General features: G+C 34.2%; 1 protein-coding gene across 1 annotated transcript in view; it reads right to left on the reverse strand.

Moving 5' to 3' along the window:
• Positions 1-9,285: 9,285 nt before the first annotated feature.
• The window catches only part of LOC129230685 (5'-AMP-activated protein kinase catalytic subunit alpha-2-like), a 35,724-nt gene continuing 18,049 nt past the window's right edge, over positions 9,286-26,960 (reverse strand). Inside the window, exons 10-16 of the mRNA XM_054865103.1 lie at positions 26,225-26,410; positions 25,321-25,354; positions 23,045-23,125; positions 21,393-21,463; positions 15,074-15,139; positions 14,882-14,975; positions 9,286-9,911 (exon numbers count right to left, since the gene is read on the reverse strand). Of these exons, the coding sequence (XP_054721078.1) occupies positions 9,814-9,911; positions 14,882-14,975; positions 15,074-15,139; positions 21,393-21,463; positions 23,045-23,125; positions 25,321-25,354; positions 26,225-26,410 (630 nt within the window). The 3' untranslated portion in view covers positions 9,286-9,813. The remainder of the gene's footprint in view (positions 9,912-14,881; positions 14,976-15,073; positions 15,140-21,392; positions 21,464-23,044; positions 23,126-25,320; positions 25,355-26,224; positions 26,411-26,960) is intronic.

The raw sequence follows: 26,960 nt of genomic DNA on the forward strand, positions 1-26,960 counted from the left end.
ATCGAGAGATCGCAATAGGTTTGAAAAGGGTAAAGATTCTAATGCAGCCTAATTGAAAGAGAAGTATCTGGCGAGTAAATGAAGTAAGTTCGGATCCCGGGAACTGATTGAAGTCCTCGGGGGTTGGTGAGCGATAGCCAGCAGGGGTTCCACCAATTATCTTATTAGAGGTCCCCAAAATTTAATAGGAGATGCCAATAAGGAATTTAGTATTTGTACTGCAAAAAAGGGTGGGGAATTCACTCGGTGCTGGGAGTAACCCCGACAAGCTGTAAAGACGTAACAAGACTGTCACGAGGCAAATATCGCAGGAAAACTGTAAAATAAGTTTACACGCAACTGTAAACTAAGGTATAAACTGAGATCTGCAAATATTCATCGGTCAATTAAAGATTACTTTGATCCCGGGTTATATATAATTTCATCTTTTTGCTTCTTTGGACGTTTAATGCATATAACTGCATCAAAACGGCCTTTTCTCTAATGTTAGTCCCACACACAGTCGGAAATTGCGCTTTTATGATTTCAATTTCGAAACTTTTCCGAAAGAGAAAGCCACCGCTCCCCTCTATTTACCTAACGTATCCAAATATAGCCTAAAATTACAATTTTTAATCTTCAACTTCGAAAAACTTTCAAGGAGAGGGAGGGAACTCCGAATGTCGTCTCTCTCTTTCATTTACTGTTACCAAACTACGTCTTCCTTTTGGTGACGTTCAAAGATAGCCTAAAAATTGCGTTTTTCAAAAAGTCCCGGAGAGAGAGCTCCTAATTCTTCCCCAATTCCTTTAACATCACCTGAGATAGCTTAAAATTTCTATTTCATCAATACCGTAAGACAGTTCCCCAAAACTTTTTCTTCCCAAGATAACCTAAAATTGACTTCAGTTTCGAAAAACACATCGGGAGTAAAACCCATATTTTCCTCTATGATTACCAGATACAGCCTACAATTGTGTTTTTAGAATTTCAATATGGAAGTATTTTCTGGGGAGAGCCAGCAAGTATACTGGAAAAAACCAAACACCGAATACAGTTCAAAACTGCATATTAAAGACTTCAATTTGAAATTTTTAACAAAGGAACGCCCCTCCCTCAGCGTCAACAGAAGGTGACCTACAATTGCATTTAATGTCAAAATTTCCCGGTAGAACCCTCGATCTTCTTACGTCATCAAAGATTACCTCGTGAAATTAACTTCAGTCTTAAGAAAGAACAAAAAAATGGAGAGAACCTCATCTCCTTTTCTTCTAACATTACCAAAAATTGTCTAAAATTGCAATTTTTGAATTCAATTTTGAAACATTCTCCAGGGGAGAGCTATGAATATCCCCTCTCCTCAGTTTTCTTCTTTTAGCATCATCAAAGATTAACTAAAACTATGTTTCCAAGACTTCAATTTCAAAAACTTTCCGTAGGGAAACCGCCTCGAACACCCTCTTTTGCATTTCCTTTGACTGATACATTATTATTTTGATCTTCGCACCAAAACGCGCTCTGTCCATGAGTAACAGTCTTTTTAACGCACATTTTATAACACCTACAGGTTATTTACGCATACTCCTGCACTTCTTTTTTGGTAAAAATTAAGCCCTGATTCAAAGTATATTTTCTAAAGCCAAAAAGCATGAATAAAAAAACCGCATAGTCGGGTTGTTTCCTTCAGTCAAAAGTAATACTTTTAGTCACTGAAATTGAAAGAATAAGTAAAAAAATAATAATAACATGGAACGAGAAAAAACTTTCATTTTCCCAACGCTTAGTTTTTATTTTTTTAAAATGTCCGATTTTGAAAATAAGGCGTGGCCTTAAGACGTCACAAATGATGTACTTTGGCGCATCTGTCTACCGAGTTTCCACTTTATGATAATCTAGAAGCGAATTAAATATTGCGCTCAGGGAGGTAGAATGATGTGTATGTGTGTGTGATTGCGCTTTAAGCTTGCTATCAACCATATCGTTGCCAACACATGTGAGTTAAGAAGCGAATTAAATATTGTGCTCTGCGAATGGCATTTCATCATTTGTAACGTCATCGGTAGAAGCATAAACCCTAAAAGCGCACCGATTAAAATATTAAAAAAAAATAATAATAAACTTAATCAAACTATTTAAAAAATGGTCAGATCCTATGTTTCAGAAAAAAATACTTTTAAAACTTCGGAAACGATCCCATTGAAATGTTATGAGTGCTTCGAACTTTTAGAGGAAGAAACGAAAGCATTTAAGTTCTGAAATAATTAAAATCAATTATTAATATGCTCCAATTTTAGAAAAAGAAACACGGGAGACTCAAAGGACTTTCAGTCTTTATTTTCTCAGCCATTATTTTTGCTTAATTAATATAGTCAGCTTCAGATGAAAAATTGAGAATGTTTTTATTGGAATCTTTATCTTTACTAATAATGAAGGTTCAAGTACGGATCTCAGTGACGCAAATTGTCCGTTCGGCCGATATTCCTGAAATTTAGCGAAAAATTCGCTTGTAGCATAGGGGTGTGCACCTTAAAGCGAATTTTCGAAAATTCGACTTCGTCCTTTTTTTATTCCAATTTCAAACCGATTTTTCACATGAATTTAATAATATGGGAAATAAATATTTCATTCAAATTTTAAAAATCTAGGTCACTCGAAAGCTTGGAATTTTCTGCATAAGATGTAGTTTGTTCAAAGTTTCTGCGAGCATTAGTAGAGCTGCAGGAATCGTTTTAATAAAAAAAGATTCGAGGCTTAAACAAGCCAAACGATTCCAAATAATTGAAATCAAGAATAAAATCAAAAGTTGGAATTCATTTTCAAACCGGAAATTAATTTTTGTGTGTTACCATGGTTACGTCATTTGGTCAAATTACATTTCTTTCACTCATACGTGGAATTTTTTCCCAGTAAAATTTAGGATCAGTAAGGGAAAAACAGGGAAAAGGTTTCTCCTAGACATTAAAGGCTTGGAGGCAAGGGAAATGGAGTACTTACTAAAACAAACTTTTTTTCCTTTTGTGTTGTTGGTGCTTGAAATTTTTTTCGAACTTTGATGCAGTATATTTGCTCCTCTTGGTTAATCCAATATTTTATGTATCTTAGTCAGGGCCATATACAAGGGGGGAGGGGTCTTAGGGTTCACCCCCTCCCCGAAAAGTTCGGTTTGACATTTAAATGTTCGTTTATATTTAAAAATGTCCAAAAAATATTGTTCCAAAACTCAAATGTCTTTCAGATGTATATTGTTACAAATTCTGTAAATAGTAATTATTTTTATGATTAATTTGTTGTAATCGGGCTAAATTTGGTGTTTATTCCATTATCTTTCATCTAAAATTGTCTTAGTAACATAATCTGTAAATAGTTTCTTGTAATGAATATACAACCCCCTTACATTCGAATGAAGTATATGATCTCTCTATTTCTGAATGGATTTGTGAATGAATAAAAAGAAAAGGAAACTTCAGGAACTACCTGGAGTATTTGAGAGTAGCAGGGGAGAAAGCAAAATAGCGAGGTTTATAATAGCCATGCGGCGTGTTCAAAGTCAGACTGGTTTGAGCCGTGGGCTGGAAAGTGTGTATTTGCCTTTGCGCTGTGTTTTTGTGTATTTCGATGCAAATACGTGTGTGACTGTTGAGTTTACGGTGTTAATTGATGTGACGGTGTTAATTGATGTTTCTTGAAGTGACTGAACTAATGACAATATTAATTGCATAAAACGCTTTCATAATAGATAACCCGCCGACTTGAACATTAAGCACAAATAGCGCAAAACTCCGCATGAAAGTTTTAAACCCTCCCCGAAATTATTTTCTGGTTACGGCCCTGATCTTAGTCTTCAAAAAAAAAAAAAAAAAAAAGAAAGAAAGAAAAAGAAACAGATTGAAGTAGTATCTTGGTGATTTTCTTCTGGAAACTGCACCATAATTTGACATAAAAGTTTAAAATCAAAGGTTCTTTCACCTTTTCTCTCTACCAGATGTGGTGCAACATGGTAATGTGATTTCATGCATTAAAAATCAATGGAAAAAATATTGCTGTACAATCAACATGCATCATCAAGAATAGATTATTTGCCATATATTTAAAGGAGGAAAAAAAGTTACCAGAGAATACATGCAAAATGGTCCAAGAGGATTCTTTTTGAAAGGGAATTTTGGAAGAAGAAAAAAATCGAATTTTGCAAAAATTTCTGAAGGGAAAAAATGGAGGTCATATTTGAAACCAGCAAAGCAAATAACATAAAGATCAGTGAAAACCTTTTCTGAATTTCGCAAACACCTTAATTTTACAGCCCTGTAAAAGATTTCAGGCATGTGTTTCGTTCATTTCAATGTGAATTTACTTAATTTAAATTTGCTTCTTTAACTAAAAACCAACATCCCTCCCAAAGTAATAGCTGCATCTGTTTTGGTCTGTAAACTGGACGTTCACCTTTCCATCTCATTGGTGGACAAACAGCACTACTACAGCCTAACCAACGATATATGGAAAGGCAAACATCCGGTTTATTGGTGAAAATGGACGCATCAATTTGTTTACAGAGGTGGTAGTTAGTTCGTTACAGCTTTTGCCTTTTCATTATTTAGATTCAGTTTTGTAAAAATGACAATTTGTTCACTGCATTATTTTTTTTAAGTGAAACTATCTTATACATATAAAATCTGAGTATCTATCTATCTATGTCCAAGCTTCTTCTCCCGAACGACAGTGAACTGACCATCGAACCAGGTATCGATGGATTCGTCATCTTCCCGTCTTCATGTTTGGCTATTTAACATAATCCTCCGATAATAATTAGCGGAGATATCAATTAAAAATTATTAATTATGACTCTTAGATTTCAAAATAAAATCCATATTTTTCGAAGGCTTTCCTCCATTCAAATTATTATTCAGTGCTTCAACTCAACTTTCCGGATGAACGCTTTTATTAAAATTTACAGCGGGCCGTGGTAGCCTGATCGGTAAGGCATTGGACTCGGGGCCGGAGGGTCTCGGGTTCGATCCCCGCTGGTCGAAGACCAACCGTCGTCATTAAAGGGGACTGGGCGACGTTAAATATGCTCGTGGTCTCAATGTCCTCCAAGTGAAACGATACCTCTGGGGGTGCTAGCACCAGGTAGCTATTAGCTCTTGGACTAGTTCTAAATTCTCATTAACTGTTCGATCCGGTGATGGTGCTGCCATCTATCGGTATATAAAATAATGGAGGCAAGGCACTTAGTATGCAGTCCTCGACATAAATACAGTTGTAGTCAGTTGTGACTCTTCAATAGAATAGAAAATTTACAGCGTAAAGAAAATCATTGAGATGAAAGATCTGTTGCCATTTCTTTTTCTCGAATATGAACAGGTAAAATTCTTGTTTTTGTTTTGAGGCTTTTCCTGTAATCAGGGGATTTAAATTGTTTACTTTTTTGGGGGGTTTTCCGCAATCTGCCGCAAAACTACACTGACTTTTTTTTTTTGGTTCAAGCCTGAGTGTTGAACTAGCGTCACTTGACATAACTTTTATTTTTGAGGTGGACCGTGCAAAGCCGGGCGACGCAGCTAGTATTTGATTTATATTTCCAATACAGTAAACCTCCGAATAACGGACAGTCAAGGGACTAGAAGTTTTGTCCGTTATTGGGAGGTGTCCGCTATTAGGAGGAACTACTTAATTTACCTTTTTCAAAATGGGCTGTTGTTCCCTTTGTAGAACACAATCGAAACAATTGCGAAAGGTTTACTACATTTTACGTCAAGAGTAATTAATCTGTTTTTTTTTAATAAAGGTATACTGACAGCACACGCTTGTCTTAAAAAGCATTTAATCAATTAAAGTAATCAGTTAAAACAGTTTGACATCTCTTTTTTGCATTACAAGCCTGTTTCTCAATATAAATATTTAAATCATTTACCTTAGCTAGTCTTCCAGTGTCCCCTTTGCTCAGGAAAAAGTTTTTCAATTCTTTACTGTATTTCAGTGCTTCCGAAAATTCTCTACCTTTTATGGTTAATTTATTTATTTTATCTGGAGTATCACTATTGCATTATTGACAGTTGGCAATATGACCTTGAATATGGGCAAATCTTTTTCATATCTAAAAATTAAACAACCCAACGAAACCACGGCGCCATAAAGCCGACTACTACCGGCGCCGGTCTGCTCAATTGCATCTCCCGAGAGCCCCAGTTAGAAACAGCACCCAGTTTCCCCTTTTTTATCTTAACTTTTGAATAGTTATTGTGTACAAAATTCATTAAAATCTTAAGAAAACGTACGTTAATTGTTAGACTGACATCAGTTTTCACTTAGCTGCTTCAATACTCTCAAAACTAGCCGTAACAAAATTATGACTTTTTTTTTCTTTTTCATTTTTTGCTGTTTGCAAAAAGTACCATGTCTTTTAGTTTTTTTTTTCTGCCCCCAACTTTTAAGCCCCAATCGCTGCTTCTGCTCATTACCACCCTTTTAATTCCAAGAAACAGTGATAAGGAAATGACGGGGGGGGGGGGATATCAGTTGTGGAGGATGAAAAGCTTTGTAAGGCAAGCAGTTACTAAGATATTCTGTGAAAAGAAAAAAAACCGGAAGTGCTACAATCGCAAGGGAAATTTTTTGTGAAATAACTGTCCGTTATTCGGAGTGTCCGTTATTCAGAGTGAGTTACATGGAATGGCCTATATTGAGGGACTGGGATTTGCAAAAATGTCCGTTAATTAGAGGTGTCCGTTATTCGGGAGTGTCCGTTAAGGGAGGTTTCACTGTACAAAATAAAAAAAAAAAAAAAAAAAAAAACAATTTATTCGTAATTTTACAATAGTATGTATTTTACCATTTTGCTTTTACATTTCCAGGCGAAATGAAAGCATTATATTTTTCTTTTGTAGTTTCCATGGAAACTCTTGTTTCCCTTAATATTATTTTAGAGAATGCAATAAATTAATAAGGTGCAAATGACATTATAAAACGTGTGCATCAAAATCACATCGCTACTTTGCTTTCCCTCCTACTAGATTCATTCAGATTGAATCTTCTTAACTTGGCCAATTGCCAAATTACATATAATTTGTGGTCAAACTAACTACATCTAAAGAGAAAAGACATTAGGCATCAATTAAAAAAGAAAAAAGAATGTTGCAAGAATGCAATACAGTGAAATCTCGTTAGAGATCCAAGAAAGGACTAACAGAATAATTCGTTGTAACAGAATCATCTGAAAACCTTCTTTGTTTTTACAAAAACTTTTTTATTTTGTAAATCTACACTCTAATGTAGTTAGATCTGCAACATTTACCGTTACTAACGATCTAAAATGTAATAAACTCATTTATTCTGAAAAAAACAAAAAAATATTGAACACTGACCTTTTCTTCATTGGTTGACTTCACAAAATGTATTATTTTCTTTAATACAAGAGTCCCAGAGGACATTATAAAAGATTCTAATTTATAAATGTCACTTTTACTGACCACAAGAAAAGTTAAATCTTGCTGACCCCCTTGTGAATTTGAGTGTCTGACGTTTGGTCTACAGAAATCGACTGCGCATGAGAAGATTTTTTGTCACAGATCAGTTTATGTTTTAGAATTAGCGTATTTCCACTATGAATAAAGGAAAGTTCAAGAGCATGTCCAAGATACAACTGTTAAACATCACCTGACATAAAACTTTCTTTTATTTTCTCCCTTTCAATTTTTTATCATAAAAAAAAATAAATAAATATGCTTGTGTAAAACACTAAATGCATAATCAACTATGTAACATAAGCACAAGTTTGGAGGAAACAAAATGCAGACGTGTTTTTTGGTGTTACAACAACTCCCGAGCGAATGCAAGCCCTTTCATAGCGAATGCGAGCTGGTAGATGGAAAGACAACTCCACAAATGCTCTACAACAAATATTTATACATCTTTTTGCCCTAAGCTTATATCCTTTTGGATTGAAAAAAGGTTTCCTTGTAATAGCAGCGGATTTATTTTTTCCCCGAGATGGGGCAAAATCTTTTGAAAAACCCGCTATTGCCCATCTTCCTTCAAGTTTTTAGTGTTTCAACCATAGACTAATAATAAGAGTAGACCGAGCTCCCCCAGACTTGCTGATGAAAAAATTGGTTCATGGATACATCATGTGACTGGTGGAAGCTTGGCGAAAACTTTGGCGGCATGGTTGCCAGATGGCAGGATTATCTATAGTTTGGCACTCGGCATGTATTTGTAATGTGTTTTTATTATAATGGTTTTCCCAGGTGCAGAGATGATTGAACTGTTTTTCTTTCAGTTACGCATTATTTTGACATTAGTAATTAGTTTTTGATCGCAGTTTTCAGTAACTTTTATTTCATTCGGAACTACTACGTTAGCGTTGGCGTAAACGTAATGGCGTAAACGTTTTGCGTTAACGCAAAAATGTACTAATCGGTATCTTAAATTGAAACTGTAGGTAAAAATCTTACCGTTTGCCGATTCTTTTTGGGCGCTTGCATCTTTAATTGCTTAGAGAGTAATTAAAATTGAATAAAGAAAATGCACAATACTATCTAAACGAAAAACTCACGATATTTAAAAAATATTTACAACTTAGAAAAACAAATTTACAAATCGGACTCCATAAAAGATCATTCTTCCGTGTTCCATCTATTCTATTTATTTTATTTCGCGCTGGCGTTGATCGTCTGCTACGATTAACGCCCGCTGTTGCTAGGATATCCACCAGTCACATGGTTTGGTTTATGAGCAGCAAAAGGGTTGCCATAGCTCGGTCTACTCTTATTATTAGTCTGTGGTTTCAACAGAAAAATCTAGAAATAGGGCAAATTTGCCACCCCTCAGCCATTGCTGCCCAGGACAAAGAGCTCACACTGCCACGTAACCTCTTTTGTCAGTGAGAAGCAAAGGGATGTAAGTGGCAAAATTAGAAATATGGAGATAACCAGCACACATGGTAGGTGAACCCCTCCTCCGTCTTGGGGCAAGAGATGGTACTAGTAGCCCTGGTAGGTGCTGCTGTACAGCATGATTTAGAAAAAAAAAATCAATGAAAGCCTACCTAGGATCCAGTCTTTAAATGCGTTTTACTCGAAACTTGAAAAAAAGTCTACTTGCATCCCTTTGCTTCTCACTGCCTCAAATGTCTATACATTCATAATCTCAGGTTTCTCCAAATTGAAAAAGGAGCTCCCAGTAAATCCGGAACATGTATCCGCAGTTTTTTTTAACCCAAAATTTGTGCTTTTGCTTTGTTATTGATCACAATTATGGAGTTTTAGCAGCTGATTGATTGTATGGCGTAAGTGAAACACCCCCAACAAAAAATAAGAGAAATGATAGAATTTTATTTGTGCTTTTCATGATCACAGATTACAGTCAGCTTGTTGGATATTATAAAAAGAAGGGCTGTGTAAAAGCAACATCAGTGTTGAAGATTTCAAAAAGCTCATAATGATAAACAAATCTTTTGTGACTCATAAAAACAATACTATAATACATATATATATATATACTCTACATATCAGTAAAGACTATACAATATTGCTTTTTCTCTTGTTTTGCACACTTTTCAAATAAAAACACTTAAAACGCACAAATAGCACTACTGATTGCAACACATTTATACAAGTCCCCCTGAATCTAAACTATTACAGGGCGCTAAAACATTCGAGATTTACATGTATACATGGGTCCAGTATCGGCATGTATAAATATTTACAACATTCTAATGTTCAGTCAAAATGTACATTTATTACAAAACGTGGAACCATAGCATTTTGCGAAAACGAAAACGCCTAGAATATACGCAAATTGGAGAAAAAAACGAAACCTAAAATTTCAATCAACAAGATATCAACGCGCAAGCTGAGCAATGAGTGAAGCGCACATTTCGAAAAACTCCATTATGTTGTATGCTTGCTGACAGCTGGACGAAATTGATTCAGATGAACCTGGAAAAACACAAATTCATATTTAAATTCCCATGTTGATAAATGAATGCACAGAAATTTATAAAGCAAAATCAATGGATTGCTCTGATTGCTTTGAGCGCCCACTAATCTTTTCGAATTATAAAGCTCAAAGTCTGTGTCTCTGGAAGTCTCATGCGCGTATCGCCTAGACCTATTAGGCAGATTTTCACAAAATTTGGCACAAAATTAGTTTGTAGCACGAGGGGGAGTGCGCCTAGAAGCGATTTTTCAAAAATTCGATTTTGTTATTTTTCTATTCCAATTTTAAGAACATTTTAATGAGCAAATTATCATTTCATGGACAAGTAAATTATCATAACGTGGACGAGCAAATTATCATAATGTGGACAAGCAAATTACCATAATATGAGCGAGGAAATTACGATAACATGGACGAGTAAACTACCATAACGTGGATGAGCAAATTACCAAAACATGGACGAGCAAATAAACAAAGAATATTGGCAAGAAATTTATCATCCATTATTTGTAAATGTACAGGTGAACCAAATGACCTTTAAATTTCTACTACGGGCAAAGTAGTGCAGGTACCGCTAGTGCTTGAATAAATCATTAACTTTCAATTCTATCCTGGCAGCGCCATAATGTTGTGAATAGGATGTGCATAACCTTCACAATGCTGCTAGGTTAGACTTGCCCCAACTATAGTTGCATATATTTTACTTAAAACAGGGCATTGAATAAAACCAAGGTTTTGAGCTCCCACTAGAAAAATGAAAATTTTCTAAACTGCCCAAGTCCATAGGATTTTCAAGTTTGATGATTATGATTAATATATGGGCTTTTTAACTTCTTGTTTCTCTTTCTCCAACACATCCATGTTTAAGTTCCCATGTCAATAAATGAAAGTACAGAAATTCACAAAGCAAAATCAATGGATTATACACTAATGCTTAAATAAATCCTAAACTTATAATCCCATCCTTTCAGCATCATAATGCTGTGATTAGGATATGCATAACCTTCACAATGCTTCCAGGTTTGGTTTGCCCCAACAATAGTTGCATATATTTTACTTAAACAGGGCATTGAATAAAACCAAGGCTTTGAGCTCTCTCTAGAAAAATGAAAGTTTTCTATAATATCCATAGGATTTTCAAGTTTGATTAGGGCCGGCTCTAGTAGTTCTGCCCCCCTAGGCGATATTGATAAGTGCTGCTCCCCCCTACGGAATTAAAAAAAAGAATAATATTATAGAAAAATATATATTTAAAACAAAGATAATCTTTACTAATAATAAAGCAGAAAGTCTCTCTGTCCGGAGGATGTCTGTAGGATGTCCGTAGGATGTCTGTGACGCGCATAGCGCTTAAACCGTTCGGCCGATTTTCATGAAATTTGGCCCAAAGTTAGTATGTAGCATGGGGGTGTGCACCTCGAAGCGATTTTTCGAAAATTCGATGTGGTTCTTTTTTTATTCCAATTTTAAGAAAAAAAGTATCATAAATTACGAAATTATCGTAACGTGGAACCGTAACATGGGCACAAGCCAATTGGCGAGATACGAAATTATCATAACGTGGAACCGTAACGTCGGTACAAGCCAACTGGCGAGAAAATTCACCATACATTATCTTTACTAATAATAAAGCAGAAAGTCTCTCTGTTCGGAGGATGTCTGTAGGATGTCTGTAGGATGTCCGTAGGATGTCTGTGACGCGCATAGCGCTTAAACCGTTCGGCCGATTTTCATGAAATTTGGCCCAAAGTTAGTATGTAGCATGGGGGTGTGCACCTCGAAGCGATTTTTCGAAAATTCGATGTGGTTCTTTTTTTATTCCAATTTTAAGAAAAAAAGTATCATAAATTACGAAATTATCGTAACGTGGAACCGTAACATGGGCACAAGCCAATTGGCGAGATACGAAATTATCATAACGTGGAACCGTAACGTCGGTACAAGCCAACTGGCGAGAAAATTCACCATACATTATCTTTACTAATAATAAAGCAGAAAGTCTCTCTGTTCGGAGGATGTCTGTAGGATGTCTGTAGGATGTCCGTAGGATGTCTGTGACGCGCATAGCGCTTAAACCGTTCGGCCGATTTTCATGAAATTTGGCCCAAAGTTAGTATGTAGCATGGGGGTGTGCACCTCGAAGCGATTTTTCGAAAATTCGATGTGGTTCTTTTTTTATTCCAATTTTAAGAAAAAAAGTATCATAAATTACGAAATTATCGTAACGTGGAACCGTAACATGGGCACAAGCCAATTGGCGAGATACGAAATTATCATAACGTGGAACCGTAACGTCGGTACAAGCCAACTGGCGAGAAAATTCACCATACATTATCTTTACTAATAATAAAGCAGAAAGTCTCTCTGTTCGGAGGATGTCTGTAGGATGTCTGTAGGATGTCCGTAGGATGTCTGTGACGCGCATAGCGCTTAAACCGTTCGGCCGATTTTCATGAAATTTGGCCCAAAGTTAGTATGTAGCATGGGGGTGTGCACCTCGAAGCGATTTTTCGAAAATTCGATGTGGTTCTTTTTTTATTCCAATTTTAAGAAAAAAAGTATCATAAATTACGAAATTATCGTAACGTGGAACCGTAACATGGGCACAAGCCAATTGGCGAGATACGAAATTATCATAACGTGGAACCGTAACGTCGGTACAAGCCAACTGGCGAGAAAATTCACCATACATTATCTTTACTAATAATAAAGCAGAAAGTCTCTCTGTTCGGAGGATGTCTGTAGGATGTCTGTAGGATGTCCGTAGGATGTCTGTGACGCGCATAGCGCTTAAACCGTTCGGCCGATTTTCATGAAATTTGGCCCAAAGTTAGTATGTAGCATGGGGGTGTGCACCTCGAAGCGATTTTTCGAAAATTCGATGTGGTTCTTTTTTTATTCCAATTTTAAGAAAAAAAACTATCATAAATTACGAAATTATCATAACGTGTAACCGTAACATGGGCACAAGCCAATTGGCGAGATACGAAATTATCATAAGGTGGAACCGTAACATGAGTACAAAACAATTGACGAGAAAATTCACAATACATTATTTGTAAATACAGGCGAACCAAAAGACCTTTTAATTTTTCTATTACGGGCGAAGCCGTGCGGGTGCCACTAGTAGTAAAGTAAAGTAAGACAAAACAACGTAAGTAGAAGCACACATTAGTAAAGTGTTTGAAATTAAAGTGAGTTTCTAGTGAGATTTTGCATTGGCTCCAAGCACTGGTCCACACTTTAAAACTATCTTTTTAAACATTAAAGTAGTATATCTTATGGCACTGAAACAGTTATTAATATTTTTTAAAAAACTTTTCAACGCAATTTGCTGCCTCTAAAATTAAACTGAATTTCTAGTTAAATTCCGAACGTGCTTTGTGTATCCAAGCACTGGTACACACTAAATTATTTTTTAAAAACATTGAAAGCAGTGAATTTTATGGCGCTGAAACAGATATCCATGCCTTAAAAAAATGTTTCAATTTCGAAATTTGCTGTCCTAGGCGGCCACCTACCCCACGAGCAGGGCCCGAGTTTGATGATTGTGATTAATTTCTCATCGTGTGATTAATGGTTCAGTCATTAGTCAGGCAGACAAAGTTACTGATCTGGGGGTCCTAATAAGTCAGGATTTAAAGTTTAGCCAACAGTGCAGCATTGCTAGCAACAAAGCCAATAAGATGCTTGGGTTTATCAATAGATCTATTTCAAACAAATCTAAAGAAGTTCTTCTGCCCTTATATAGAAGTTTGGTAAGACCCCATTTGGAGTATGCTGTTCAGTTTTGGTCTCCTTATCTTAAGAAAGACATTAATGTATTGGAAAGGGTTCAAAGGCGGGCTACAAGGCTAATAAGTGGACTTTCTCACTTAGACTATGATTCCAGGCTTAGAAGGTTAAAAATGTACAGTCTTGAGCAAAGAAGAGACCGAGGGGACATGATTCAGTTGTTTAAATTTATTAAAATGAAAGATGTTACGGGGCTGAAGTTAAGCACTGAAAACAGGACAAGGGGTCATTGCTTTAAGCTATTTAAATCTCAGGCTAACATGGATATTAGGAAAAATTATTATTTTAGCAGGGTAGTGGAACCTTGGAACAGCTTACCGGAAGAGGTGGTAATGAGCAAAGGAGTAGGTAGTTTTAAGAGGGCCATTGATCTTCACTGGGGATTGTAAATTGACTAGGACCAGTCTAGCTAGGCCCAGAGCCTGTTGCTGGTCGTCACTTTTGTATTTGTATTTGTATTAATACACAGGCTTTTTATTTCTTGTTTGTCTTTTTTACTATGATATCCCATCAGATGCACGCAAGAAACCAAGAGCCTAAGATCAGAAATATATATGTCGTTTTTTTTTATCAGAAAAATAATTTTGAGGTTAGAATCAGGTGGTAGCACCAGTGGAATTTTTCCAGGGAGGGGCTTGAAATTTTGTAAGGAACGGATCGACACATGAAATGCGAAGCAAGAAACTGAAATTTCAGTACCCCCCCCCCCCCCACTTTTTCTCCGACTAAAGAAGAGCTCTTTTTAATTAGGTATAGGTACAGTTTCATTAAACAATTTTTGTTTAAATTTGAGACAGAATAACAGGATTAAAAAAAAACAATCGTCAAGCCAAAATCTTCATAAGTTTAGCAGCAAAATTGAAAACTGGACAACTTTTGATAGCTGGGCTGAAATTTTTAGAAGTAAAATATGACTAATAGCTGCTAACTTCAAAACCTACTGAGATTATTTTCCCAATAACTATATGGGTGATATTCTCAAATAAGGACACCAACCCTTATGGAAGAAGATAAGTTAGAAATATATTTTGAATAAACTTTGTCTAGATAACCAATTAATCCCATTGATTGCGATTTTTCATTTCATTTCAAACATTTTAACGAGCTACATCGGAAAAGCTGAAATTGCCAACATAATGCATGCATAGAAGTAATATAATCAGAAAGCACTTACTCTGACTGTCTGATTCTTCACTGTTTGCAAGTGATTTGAAATCGAGCAAATAGCTCTTATAGTCTACCTGGTACAGTTGAAGGGTCATTTTAGTCTAAAAACAGAAATCATTAATTGAAGACATTATTAAATAAATCTTTGTAAAGGACAAGAAAAGAAAAAGATGGTTTATGAAAAAGAAAAAAATCATACATGTTTTTTAGTAACTGGATTATGTCTTCTCACTATAATATGAAATGGGTTTGCAGTTTTCCATTCCTAAAAGAAAGTCACATTAGTTATTTAAAGGCTAACTTTGAACAGAAAAAAACAATTTTAATAGATAATCTGAATATGTTACAAAAAGCATATAAATCAAAATAAACCTCAAGAATTAATCTTTTAATCAGAAACCATAAAACATTTTCTTTTAAATTCTTTCTTTATAAACTAGAAAATCGCCCGTCAAGGCATGACCGGTGAAAATTGATTCTACATTTGAACAAAGCCGTTGCCTGTTTGATGATGTTTTGATAGTTGTAATTGTAACCCTCAACTCCAGTAGGTAGCATTCATTTTTGAGAATTTTTTCGTTTCTTCATTCCCCTGAAATGACACAGTCTTACCAGTAAAACAGTTAAGTTGCCGGATCGAGTTCAGCCTTGTCACAATCGAGCCTTTCCCTGCACGTTAAATATTACCAAAACATATTATCAAATTATTATGCTGTGGCGCGAGTTTAATTGTTGAAACTCGCGGGTTTCTCGATCATTAGCTTAATGCCCGAGAAAAAAAATATATGCATAAAAAAAATTTCAGACATAAGATAGATTGTCATAGAGCAGAACTAGCAAATGTTATTTCCAAGTTTCAGAGAACATTTTGCTCAGCATATAGGGTGAAGTTTGATTGCGAAGACAAGGTGGATGACCTTGAAGCAAAAACATCATTTGTATCGTTTGTAGTAGGTTGATTGTTATTATTTCGTAATAGATAGGATCAGTGAGAACGACTCTAACTTTTAGGTGCTTTCTGGCTGATTCTACCTATTACAAATAATACAAAAAGAGGTTTTGCTTCAAGGTCATTCGGCTTCTCTTAGCGGTCAAGCTTTAACGGCACCAGTCACAGACCCGGTCCTCAGGTTAACTCAATTTTCTGAGCCTTTTAATGTTCTAAATTATTTTTCTCACATGCAGCAACATATCATCTAACGTTTGGCTTCTTCTGGATCCTCTGAAACAGTCGATTCTATTTTCATTTGCTCAATTTCGAAAAAAGTTCAAGAAAAATCTGATGACAGACAGTATGAGGAAAGGACGAATAATAGACAAATCTCCTTTTTCTCTTCAAAATGTGCAAACTTTATTTTTGAACTATAGCTTTAAGGGGGTCCGGGACACAAAAATCCTCAAATTTTGCAATTTTTTTTTATAATTTGAAAAATTGCTCCGTTTTTTTTTCTGCTTAAGAGGACATTTGAATCTTGTTTCTACCTTAAGTAGAACGAAAGTTATAGTTATTTTTGTTGCATGCATCTAACGAATGTGTACATAACTTTAAAACTTTAAACGCGTTTTTCTCATGATGCAATTTTTCCCGATTTCTTGCATTCAAACTCTTATAAGTCAGGAACCGATAGAGATAAAGTAATGAAACTTGGAGCATATTTTTTTCAAGCAATTTACTTTAATTTTTATTCGGCGAATTTGAAAAAAACGTTTACTGCAAAAATTATGATTTTTAAAAAAAAAAGTATCTTCGAATTTTTCGAAATTTTTCTTCAAATATTTTTTATTTTTTATTGAATCAATATTTTTAAAATCGCCGAACAAAAATTAAAGCTTAGATATTTGTGCATACTTTTTTGAAAAAAAAAAATGAAAATTGACCAACAATATTTTGAGCTATAGCAATTTAAAGCATTTTTTTGAAAAAAACTAATTAAATTTAAATAAAAAAATAATTTTTTTTCATATTTATGTTATGATTTTGCTTATTAAATAAATGATGAATCAGTTCAAAAAATTTCAAAACTCTAAAGTACATAATAAAAAAAATTTCAAAATGTGTCCCGGACCCCCTTAATAAATTCAAATGAACATAAAACAAAAGCAGACCTCGTGGTATCTGTTCATAACCTTCCACCACTGCCTTGTGAATACCATCTGGCTCATAAAATCCACTCTGATAACACTAAATGGTTGCGCCGTAGTCATGGGCCGCAGCAACATCAGTTTTACCCGCCTAAAAGGCTTATTATTTAAATCCAAACTTACGACTGTTACTGGACCCTTGTCTGTTACTGATGACCTTTTGTAGGAAGTTTTATTTTAAAAGAAAATTTTTCTCTCGCTTCCCTTATCACTGCTAACTTTGCCTCAATTTGACTAGTTTATGTAAAATTATGCTCAGTGTTCGTTCAATTTTAGAATGAAACATAAATTTCAAATAACTACAGGGATTCTTATTTACAATTTAGAAATAAAACATTGCAAGTTTCAAAACATATTGATAGTTTTTTACAGGGAACATCCAGTATCACTAATGCAGCCAGAAATACTTCCTGGTGTTTTATTTCTTAATCAAAATAGATGGGTATAAACTATTGTATTAAGATAAACAAAAAATAAGGTTAAAACCAAGGTCTCAGAAGCCTTAGTCCACTTGTCAGTATACTTGGCACATGGACCAAGTATGCTTGTCAGCAGTTCCATCAAACATACTTAGTCCACTGTCCAGCATGCTTGACAGAATTAATACTTTAATGATTAGTCCAGTTGCATACTTAAGGTAAAAGACACTCCGTGGGAAATTTCGTGAGGAAATTATGAGACCAATTCTAATATATTCCTTATGGCCTATATAACTATGTCTCACCGGGTGTTTTGTTTGAATTCGTGTCAGACGGCCTGTGTGACGTCATTAATCCAAGATGGCGGCTGCAGTAGATATTGATGAAAATTCTCGGTTTTAACACATTTTTGAGGCCTATTATGATTTTTTTTCAACTTGTATTACATATTTAATATTTTAATACGATTACTTTTCAAATTTAAAAACAAATTGTCCATATAAAATAAGTTTTTTTTTTGTGATTTTCGATTTAGATTTTATGAATTTTTTTTAGTTACCAATAGCAGTTAAAAAATATTTTGGAAAGCTTGTACGATAAAATAAAATATATTATTCCATAAAAACTTTAAATTATTAAATAGTAAAATTATTTGCATACACGTGTTTTGGGGTTATAAGAATTTATTTATTTATTTATTTTTAATGTAGAAAAATTTACAACTTCCGTTACTTAATATCGGAAACAGTGACAATTTTATTACTTACATTTTATGTACTCTAAACAATAAGTAAATTATTTAAATTCTGATTTTAATTAAAAAATTAAAATCAGAATTTCCTCACGATTTTAATTTAAAAAGTAAATAACAGTTCTTACTTAAAGTTCTTCATCTGAAGTGTCATCAATATCGCTTTGTTGACTGTGATTTTCACATAAGTTCTCATCACCTCCACACACAGAAAGTTCTGAGATTTGCATTTACATGAAACAATGCATTTTCCTTTTACACAGCTGCATCGAACTAGCTTCAAGGTTGATTCAGATGCACAAGGAAGTATACACATAACTGGGGCATAGAAGTTGTCTTTCTTTTCCCATCCGAAGTCTAACGGTGACGGTAAATTCGGGTGCTGCTGGTCAGCAAGACACCACTCTAATACCTGATAATGCGCTCTTAAAATTTATGGGGACAAAGATGCTCTTGTAGGAGGCACATTTTCATTTTGAGCCTCCTGCTTGGAAAACATGAACCAACGAAGTTCTCCAATGTCAGAAATCTTGGTCAGAAGCACATACACAGAGCAAATAAATCCTTCAATAGCAACTTTATCATTTGCACTAAATTCTTCGGTTGACCCCAGATTACTCAGAGCATCAAGAGTATCTTTGCTGTCTTGTAAATTTTCCAAAAAGATGGTTTCCCCTTCCTAGCAAGTGAACCTGTTGTATCACATCCTGATACAGCATGGAGTCCTAATATTGCTTTAGTTTTTTCGGGTTCTATTGCAGTCACAATGCTGGTTAGATCGATCATTCTTCGATTACTACCTACACCAGTCAAAAATGAGCGTGGGCAGTGAAATGATTTCAACCAGAACAATGCTAGTAAAAATACATCGGTGTCAGGGGAATATGTATGAATACTGGTTGCCCCTTCTCTAGAAGCATGAAGACAGTGCAGTATTATTTTAACATCTGCCACTTCATGACTGCTTTGCAGTTCAGTCACAACACCTTTTAATGATAATTTAGCTTCACTTCTCCAGCATTTTCAATGCTGCGTGCGTAAATTAAAGCTTTATCCGCCAGATAAGCTGTCAAATTATCCTCTGTTTTTATATGAGAAATTAGGGTCTTCATCTGTACATTTTTAATGTTAGTAGAATCAGTTATATGTTAACGTACTCACCCTTTTTTTCCGCATGGCAGATTTCAGCGAGTTTTCAATATATGTGTCAAACAATAAGTGTGTTTCTTCATAATTTAAAAGAATTTCCTTGATCTTATTATTAACTTCTGCAGCTAAATCATTACATGCTTAAACTAGCACTGATTTCTTCATTGATTGTAGCTCAGCCATTCCATCAATAACAGCAACACTGTAAGATTTTCTATTCATTTGCTTCGGTATGTTTGAGTATTTCATGGGGTTCGGTAAAGAATCTTTGATGCTTCTGTCTACTTTTTCTGAGCTACATTTCTCTAAATTCTTTATTAACTTTGATTTGTTTTGAGACAATTTTATCGATCCGTCCAAATTAAACATAGACTGTGGAACAGCCGAAAATTCATATGCACCAAGTGCTGCTTTTAAATCAATATCTGCTCGGCTCCTCGATACAACTAGCAAACGGGTAAATAACGATCGATCAGCTTTTAACTGTAGAACAAGGCCAGCTATATTTGTTGCAACTTTTTTCATGCTATTTTTACATAGATTTATTTTTTCTTTCTTCATCGGGGCCCAGAAGTTTATATTTTCAGTTTCAATTCTCTCTCGTTTGAAAGTGGCGTACATTTCACGGCCTCTGTTTAAAATGCTTAATACATCTGTTTGTGTGACTTCACTATGTACAGACTTTGTTGTTGTGTTAATAAGTTCACTTCCATCATATGTTATAGGGTTTGTTGATACTCTGATAGCATTATACATAGATTGCACATCTTCATGTTTTCGCTTTCCTCTTGAACCTGCCAAATGATGATGCTTACTCTTTAACATTTCATTTAATCCAATCATTGCTTTAGATTTATCAGAAAGCCTTGCCAGCTATGGTGAGGTCAAAATAGAAAAAAAGAAAAAATCGCGCTAAAGTATTTTTCTTTTTTTGAGTAATATTTACTATTCCACCAATTACTTTCATTCTCCTATTCTCTTGCTCTAAAGCTTCATCTGACTCTAAAGCCATTTTCCTTCCATAAATTCATTCCAAAGGTTTGGATGCTTAACTTTAAGACGCTTCATATCAGTCAGGTATCATGATATCATGATACTGAAAAACTTGGTATAGGTGCACATTCTTTTTTTTTTTTTTTTTTTTTTGAATGTCCGGGTCATGACCTAATTTGACTGGACTACAAGGGTGAGGGTCAGAAAATCGTCCTGCAGGGGACTGTTTTGCGTTACTGGGGTGCCTTCTAAAAGATGTAAGAAAAGCTCCTAGTTAGGCGCAATTATACAGGTTATTAGGAATTCTGTTAAACAATTACACAGTCAAACCTCGTTAAAACGAGCTCAAAGGGACCTTCAAAGTAAATTTGTCCCAACAGTAGCTTGTTTTATCCGAAAAACAATAGTGTTGAGTGTGTTAAGTGATTTTCAACAGAAGGACTGGGTCCGCAAATATAGTTCGCTTTAGCAGTAGTTCATTATAATCGTGTTCGAATTAACGAGGTCCGACTGTACTAATGTTTAGTGATCTTAGCCTGAAAAATAAAAGTATTTTTAACTGCGAAAGCTCACCCGAGATACTTTTAAGTTGCTAATTAAAGTGTGCCAAGGTAAAAAAATAAGGATTTATCAGAATTTTCTTTAAAAATGAGTCAATAAACAAATAAATCAAATTATTTATTTTTAATTTATAATAAGAAGGTGAATAGAATATTAATCAAGTAAATTCACCAGAAAATTATCACAAAATACCCAAAAATAAACTCATAATTTCAAAAACTCATCAAAGCCGCCATCTTGGATTGATGACGTCATACAGGCCGTCTGACATGAATTCAAGAAAAACACCCGGTGAGGCATAGTTATATTGACCATAAGGAGTATATTAAAGTTGGTCTCACAATTTCCTCACGAAATTTCCCACGGAATGTAGTATGCCCCCCTACTAGATTTTCTATAAAATAATACATTTTAGAACTATTGCTGTAAATAAATGCTTATCTATATCAGTTCTTTAGAAGAAAAATCATTAATGTACAAGAAACTGTCTTGGACATACTTACAAAATCAAGTGCTTTCATGGCTCTGTACACTTCAGTCATAATATCGAATGGCTTACTTTGTGATCTAATACCTGAAATTAAAAATAAGATTTTGTTAGGAACAGAAGAAACTAGCAGTACCAACACAGCACTGTCCAGGCATAAAAACTAATTTCTAAAAACATTTGACTATGAGAGAAATCTTTTAATATACAAAGTTTTAGATAAACCAAAAAAATGTTCACTTTATTTATTGAATTTAAAGTAGTCATAAAAAGTATTCTCAGCTACAGATGTTAAATTTTAAGAAACTTTGAAGTGGCAGGGAAAAAAAATCTGAAAAAAAAAAAAAAAAAAAAATTATAAATAAAAAAAAAATATGTTTTTTTTTTTTTACATATTTATATTTCTTAGAACATACAAAGTGTTGAATATTTAAACAATATCTGCAATCCATTTTGTCTCCCATTCTGAGGTACAAATTAAAAATTTATAATAAAAAAAAGTAGCCTTTCTTTGACTGTGGCATTCCTTAATCGAAACACCAAAAACTACCAAATTAGTCAAATCATTTTGCAACCACCAATAATGAATTGGATATAATTTCAGTTGATCATTGAATCTATTTTTTTACATAAATTTCTATTTTTTTATATGAAGGAAATTTCAGACAGAAAGTTGCGATTTTTGAAAGCATTTGCTACATGCACATTATACATGCATGCACATTAAATAGCCATGCAGTAAAATTTTATCATTTCGAATTTTCACTAATTGATATCTCGGATGTAATTTTGTCCTGCTTATAGATTTACAAATACTAACGAGAAAAGCAGCAAATTAATACCAGATGTACAGAAAAAAGAAAAATTCTTACAACTTCCTGTGTTGTCAAAGTTAGTGTTTTCATGAGGATGCTGATCATTTAGAAAAACATTTAAAGGAAAGAAAAATAGAAAGTATGTAATTAAAAACTTCTGAGTGAATTATTTTGTGCTGGAAATTTTAAAATTTTCAATTTGTCTGAGAGGAAATAAAAACCTTCGAGAAAAACTAGTTTTCCACCTGAAATTTCCAGTTTTTTTCCAACTATTCCCATCTCTACTCCCAGCTCAGGATCACTCATGGAAAAACTTCAAAAGAATTTTAAAGTCATCCTTCCAGGGGAATTAAAACTCAGCAAAAAGTTTTAGTTAATTAGTTTAAAATATACACACAGAGTATTCCTACCACTGGGTGGTTCATGATAAAAATTAAGAAGTCTCCAGAATCGAGCTTCTTTAGAATTTAAAACTGAAAGGGGATAACAACGCAGCGCATTATATTAAAAAAAAAAACTTTCATTTTACTTATTGAACCGAAATATTCACAAAAAGAATTTCGGCCACAATTAATGCATATGGTTAAAAAAAAAAAAAAAACACATAACATCTATTTTGCTGAATATATCCAGCAAAACATACAAGAACAGTATCCAGAAATCCCCTTTCAAATAAATCCTGCAGTTTCTAAAAGTCTAATTACAGTGAGTCTCTAAAACATCTAATTAGAATAAGGACAACAGATTGTATAGACAGACAGCATATTTTTCCGCAAAATCATTGAATATGCAATTTTAAATGTTATGTAAAACAACAGCAGTTATAAGAGGGAGAAGGGGACATTGGACTTACCTAAATGCCACTTGGCTCTCTTCATGGGAGTGCCTTTGCTTTTATCAGTACTATTACCACCACTCATCATTCTTTGTCTGCCTAGTAGCATTAAATATTATTATGAGTATAAAATGAATAGCAAATAATTTTTTTATATCATAGAAGCATATAGTACTCCATTTATATAAAAGTAGTATAACAATTAGGGGAATGTGAGTGAAATAGTTAAGATGACTCAGCTTTTTCAAAATGAACAAATTGGAAATTAATTTTGAAATTACAGTACATAAAGAAAGAAGACTGTATTCTAAAATAAAACTTGCATTGAAACCTTATTTTATATATTTGGGACTAAAATTCTTTCTTCAAGAAAAAGTGGAAAAATTTCCCTTTTTTTCATGGGGCAAAACGAAAATTGAGTAACTTTTCAAATGAGATATTTTTTATTCGATAGTGAAATATATTTTTGAATAAATTAATGAGCAAAGAAAAGGATAACTAAATAATTGAAAATAAAATAAAACTCTAAACTAACTAATTAATACACAAGGAAAAATAAATGAGTGAATAAACTAGTGAGTGATTAAGAAAATGAGCGAATGAATGAACTGATAAGGAAATTACTAAATAAAGGAATGTAATTAAATTAGTTAATAAATGAATGCATAAAATTTTTTTGTAAATAATGGAATGAGTAAATGAAATGAATTATTTCACTTTGCCCAGCATGCACTTGACTAATTATTAATATTTAAAATGTTAATACCAAGAACTTTGTCATTTGATAATATCTAAATAATTGTTGACTTACGACGAAATATTAGAGTTTAAATATCATTTTTTAAAAATTGCTAGTATTATATGCTTTGATTTTCAGAGGTAATTTTTTCTTGAAGGAAGATCAATGGCCTATGTCAAAGCATGAAGTCAAACATTCAATTGAAACAAATTGTAATAACTATCATCAGCTTACTATTAGTTCAATAACATAAAATATGACTTATTGATCATTATTCTCAATATTATGTTTCTTATTTATTTGAAGAGCTTCGAGTTGCTTTGAGTTGAGAAGCTTAATTGAGTTAAATACAAATGTAACTTTTACAGCAATTCTAAAGAAATATATCTATACCAGTGGTGCCAAGCCAGGGTTAAGGCAGAACTACATGCAAGGTTAAAGGATGATGATTTAGTGCTGTATATGCAAGCTTTGCCTTCAATTGACGAGTTAAACTGTAAACTGTATCCTGGCTACGGACTTTCGCTGGGGGCTAAACTTACTTTAGCTACCAATTTGCTTACTCTCAGTACTCTCAGCTTCAATGAGAAAACACCTGCCTCCAGTTCGGTCCTTGTCAATTCCAGACTCATGAGTCCATAACGAGGACAAAACTGCAGTTTTTGGATAGCATAATGGGCTGTTAGTGCATTGCCTGATGTTATATTTTCCATCAGACTAGTTATTAAAAATGCACAAAGCAATCAAACACAAACTCAGAGGTGTGATAATTAAGATCTCTAATAGCACTTGCAGACAAGAGGACACAAAGAATATGCCAGAGTGGCTTTAAATTGCTAGAAAGTAAAATTTATCCGGGGAAAAAAAAGACTCCCCTATCCCCCAAAAAACGTTTGCATGTTTTGTAAAGGAAAAACGATTTTGATCTGTTTTTTAAAAAATGTACTAAGCGGATTTTCTGCAAAAAAAAAAAATTATAATAATAATAATAGAGTAACCACTAGATTTTTCGCACTTGTCGGGAGAAAAAAAAAACAATTTTTTTTCAAATATAATATTTTGGGAAAGAAAGGAAAAGCATGATATATCCGAACGAGCAATAATGAGGAAGAGTTACTGTAGTTGAAATATTTTAACATTATCAGTGTAGCAATTTTCACGAAATAGCAGTGAGCAGGCATAACGTATGACACAGACAATGTAAAACCAGAGTTCCACAGTATAATCACTTAGTCCGGCAGAATTCTCATCAGTTTTGGTTCTTTAAATAGTTACTTAAAAGAAATCAAATCTTAGTAATCTAATTTTACTCAAATAGGTTAAGATAAAGCTGTTGAGCGCTGGACAACAAGGGAGTATGAACATAATCTCTTGCAGACTTTTATTATAATTTTTAAAATGTTGAAAGTGAATAAAAATGAATATACAGCAAAACTTTTTTGAAATTTGATTAAAAAATAAAATTGGATAATGTTGTCAAAAAAAAAAAAAAAACGAATATTTCTAATGTGGATATTTGTTTGAAAACTGCAGAAGAGTTATTTTGAATACATACCTCCAATCCTTTCAGGATGAGTTCTACCTGGACTCTGAAATTCAAGCAAAAGCCATAAGTAACTTAAACACTCAAAGAAAGTTGCAGGAATACAAAGAATACTAATTGATATTCTATCTCATTAAAACTTTTATAAAAAAGTACTATATGGGTACAAAAAATGAATGCTTAGAGACGGGGTGGGCAGTAGAGCACCTCAATGGGATGTCAATGACTTCCCAGAAATTAAGTTGTTTGTCAAATTTTGTGAGACAATTTGGCAAATTTGGAGGATAGGGCATGTTTGTCCTAATGTATTGCCCCTAAGCCATGGCTAAGGAGTGGTAAATATACCAGACAGCCCACTATGATGACCAAGATGTCTGGTATATTGAATGCCTCAGCCCTGGCTTAGGGGCTCACTGCTAAATACTCCATGCTTTGCCTTCAATTTTGGAGTTGAACCACACCATGCTGTTTGCTGCAGACATTTTCTGGCGAGGAATTCACTTTATCTACTAGTTTGATGTAGCTCTCAGCTTCAATGCGATGACATCTGCCTCCAGCTTGGTTATTCACTATTCCAGACTGAAAGGATCTCACATGAATGAAACTGCAGTCTCTGGATGTGATAATTGGGCTGTCTGGCATATTGCATGTCAGCTCTCAGTGTTGGTTTTCTAGATTTTCTCAGCTTAGTTTTTGTTGAAAGTGCTTAAAAGGATTCATATTATCAAATTAAGAAAAAAAAAAAACCTTTCAGTTTGAAAGATCTCCGCAGGTCATAGGTTGGAGGCACTGTTTTGAAGTATAATTTAAAAAAAAAAGAGCTTCACAAAATAAATAAATAAATGACTTCACAAATAATAATAATATACCATGAAAGCACACACAAAATCATGAAAAACAAGTGCAAGAGACTCACACTAATATCCCCTCCAGTAGTTGGAGGTGGACTGGAGGCCCAATAGAAGCTACTTTTCTCCAACTTTGCAGTTTCATCTTCAATCCTCTTGTTATCCAGAATCAGATGGTAAGCGATGGCCAACTGATCGTGGGGGTCACCACTCAGAAGGGCACTGTGCACTTCACGCTCCGTCACTCCTAGTTTCTGGATTAAAAAAAGAAAAACTCTTCAGCAAATTTAGGAGAACAAATTTCAAGCTTCAGTCAGGGAGTAATTGAAATTATTTTATGGGTACTTTTAAAAAGAAACGTTTATTTGTTATTTCTTGCTAAGCATGTTCTGTAACTTAAAACCATAATTACTCAATTCGATTTATTTTACAAGCATCAGCAAAAAGTGAATGAAAATCAATTACTCTACTTGCTGTTTTGCTTAATTATGTTGAACTACAGTCAAACCTCCCTTAACGGACACTCCCAGATAGTGGACATTCCTCATTAGCAGACAGTTTCTGAATCCCCAGGCCCTCGAGATGGGTGTATAATGTATTTCACTCCCCATTAGCAGACACTCCCATTAGCAGACAGTAAATCAGTCAAGTTTCGTTTTATTTTTCTGTGTCTGACAAGATTTTGCTCAGTACTGCTTTTGTGGCAAGCATTCTGCTACTACTTTATGATGTTCTGGGACTAACCAGTACCGATAAGAGGATTAACAACCCTATATTCCGAAAACAGGAGTTATTCAAGTCGAA

This window comes from Uloborus diversus, chromosome 9 (genome assembly GCF_026930045.1).
Source record: "Uloborus diversus isolate 005 chromosome 9, Udiv.v.3.1, whole genome shotgun sequence".
In the NCBI taxonomy this organism is placed as follows: Eukaryota; Metazoa; Arthropoda; class Arachnida; order Araneae; family Uloboridae; genus Uloborus; species Uloborus diversus.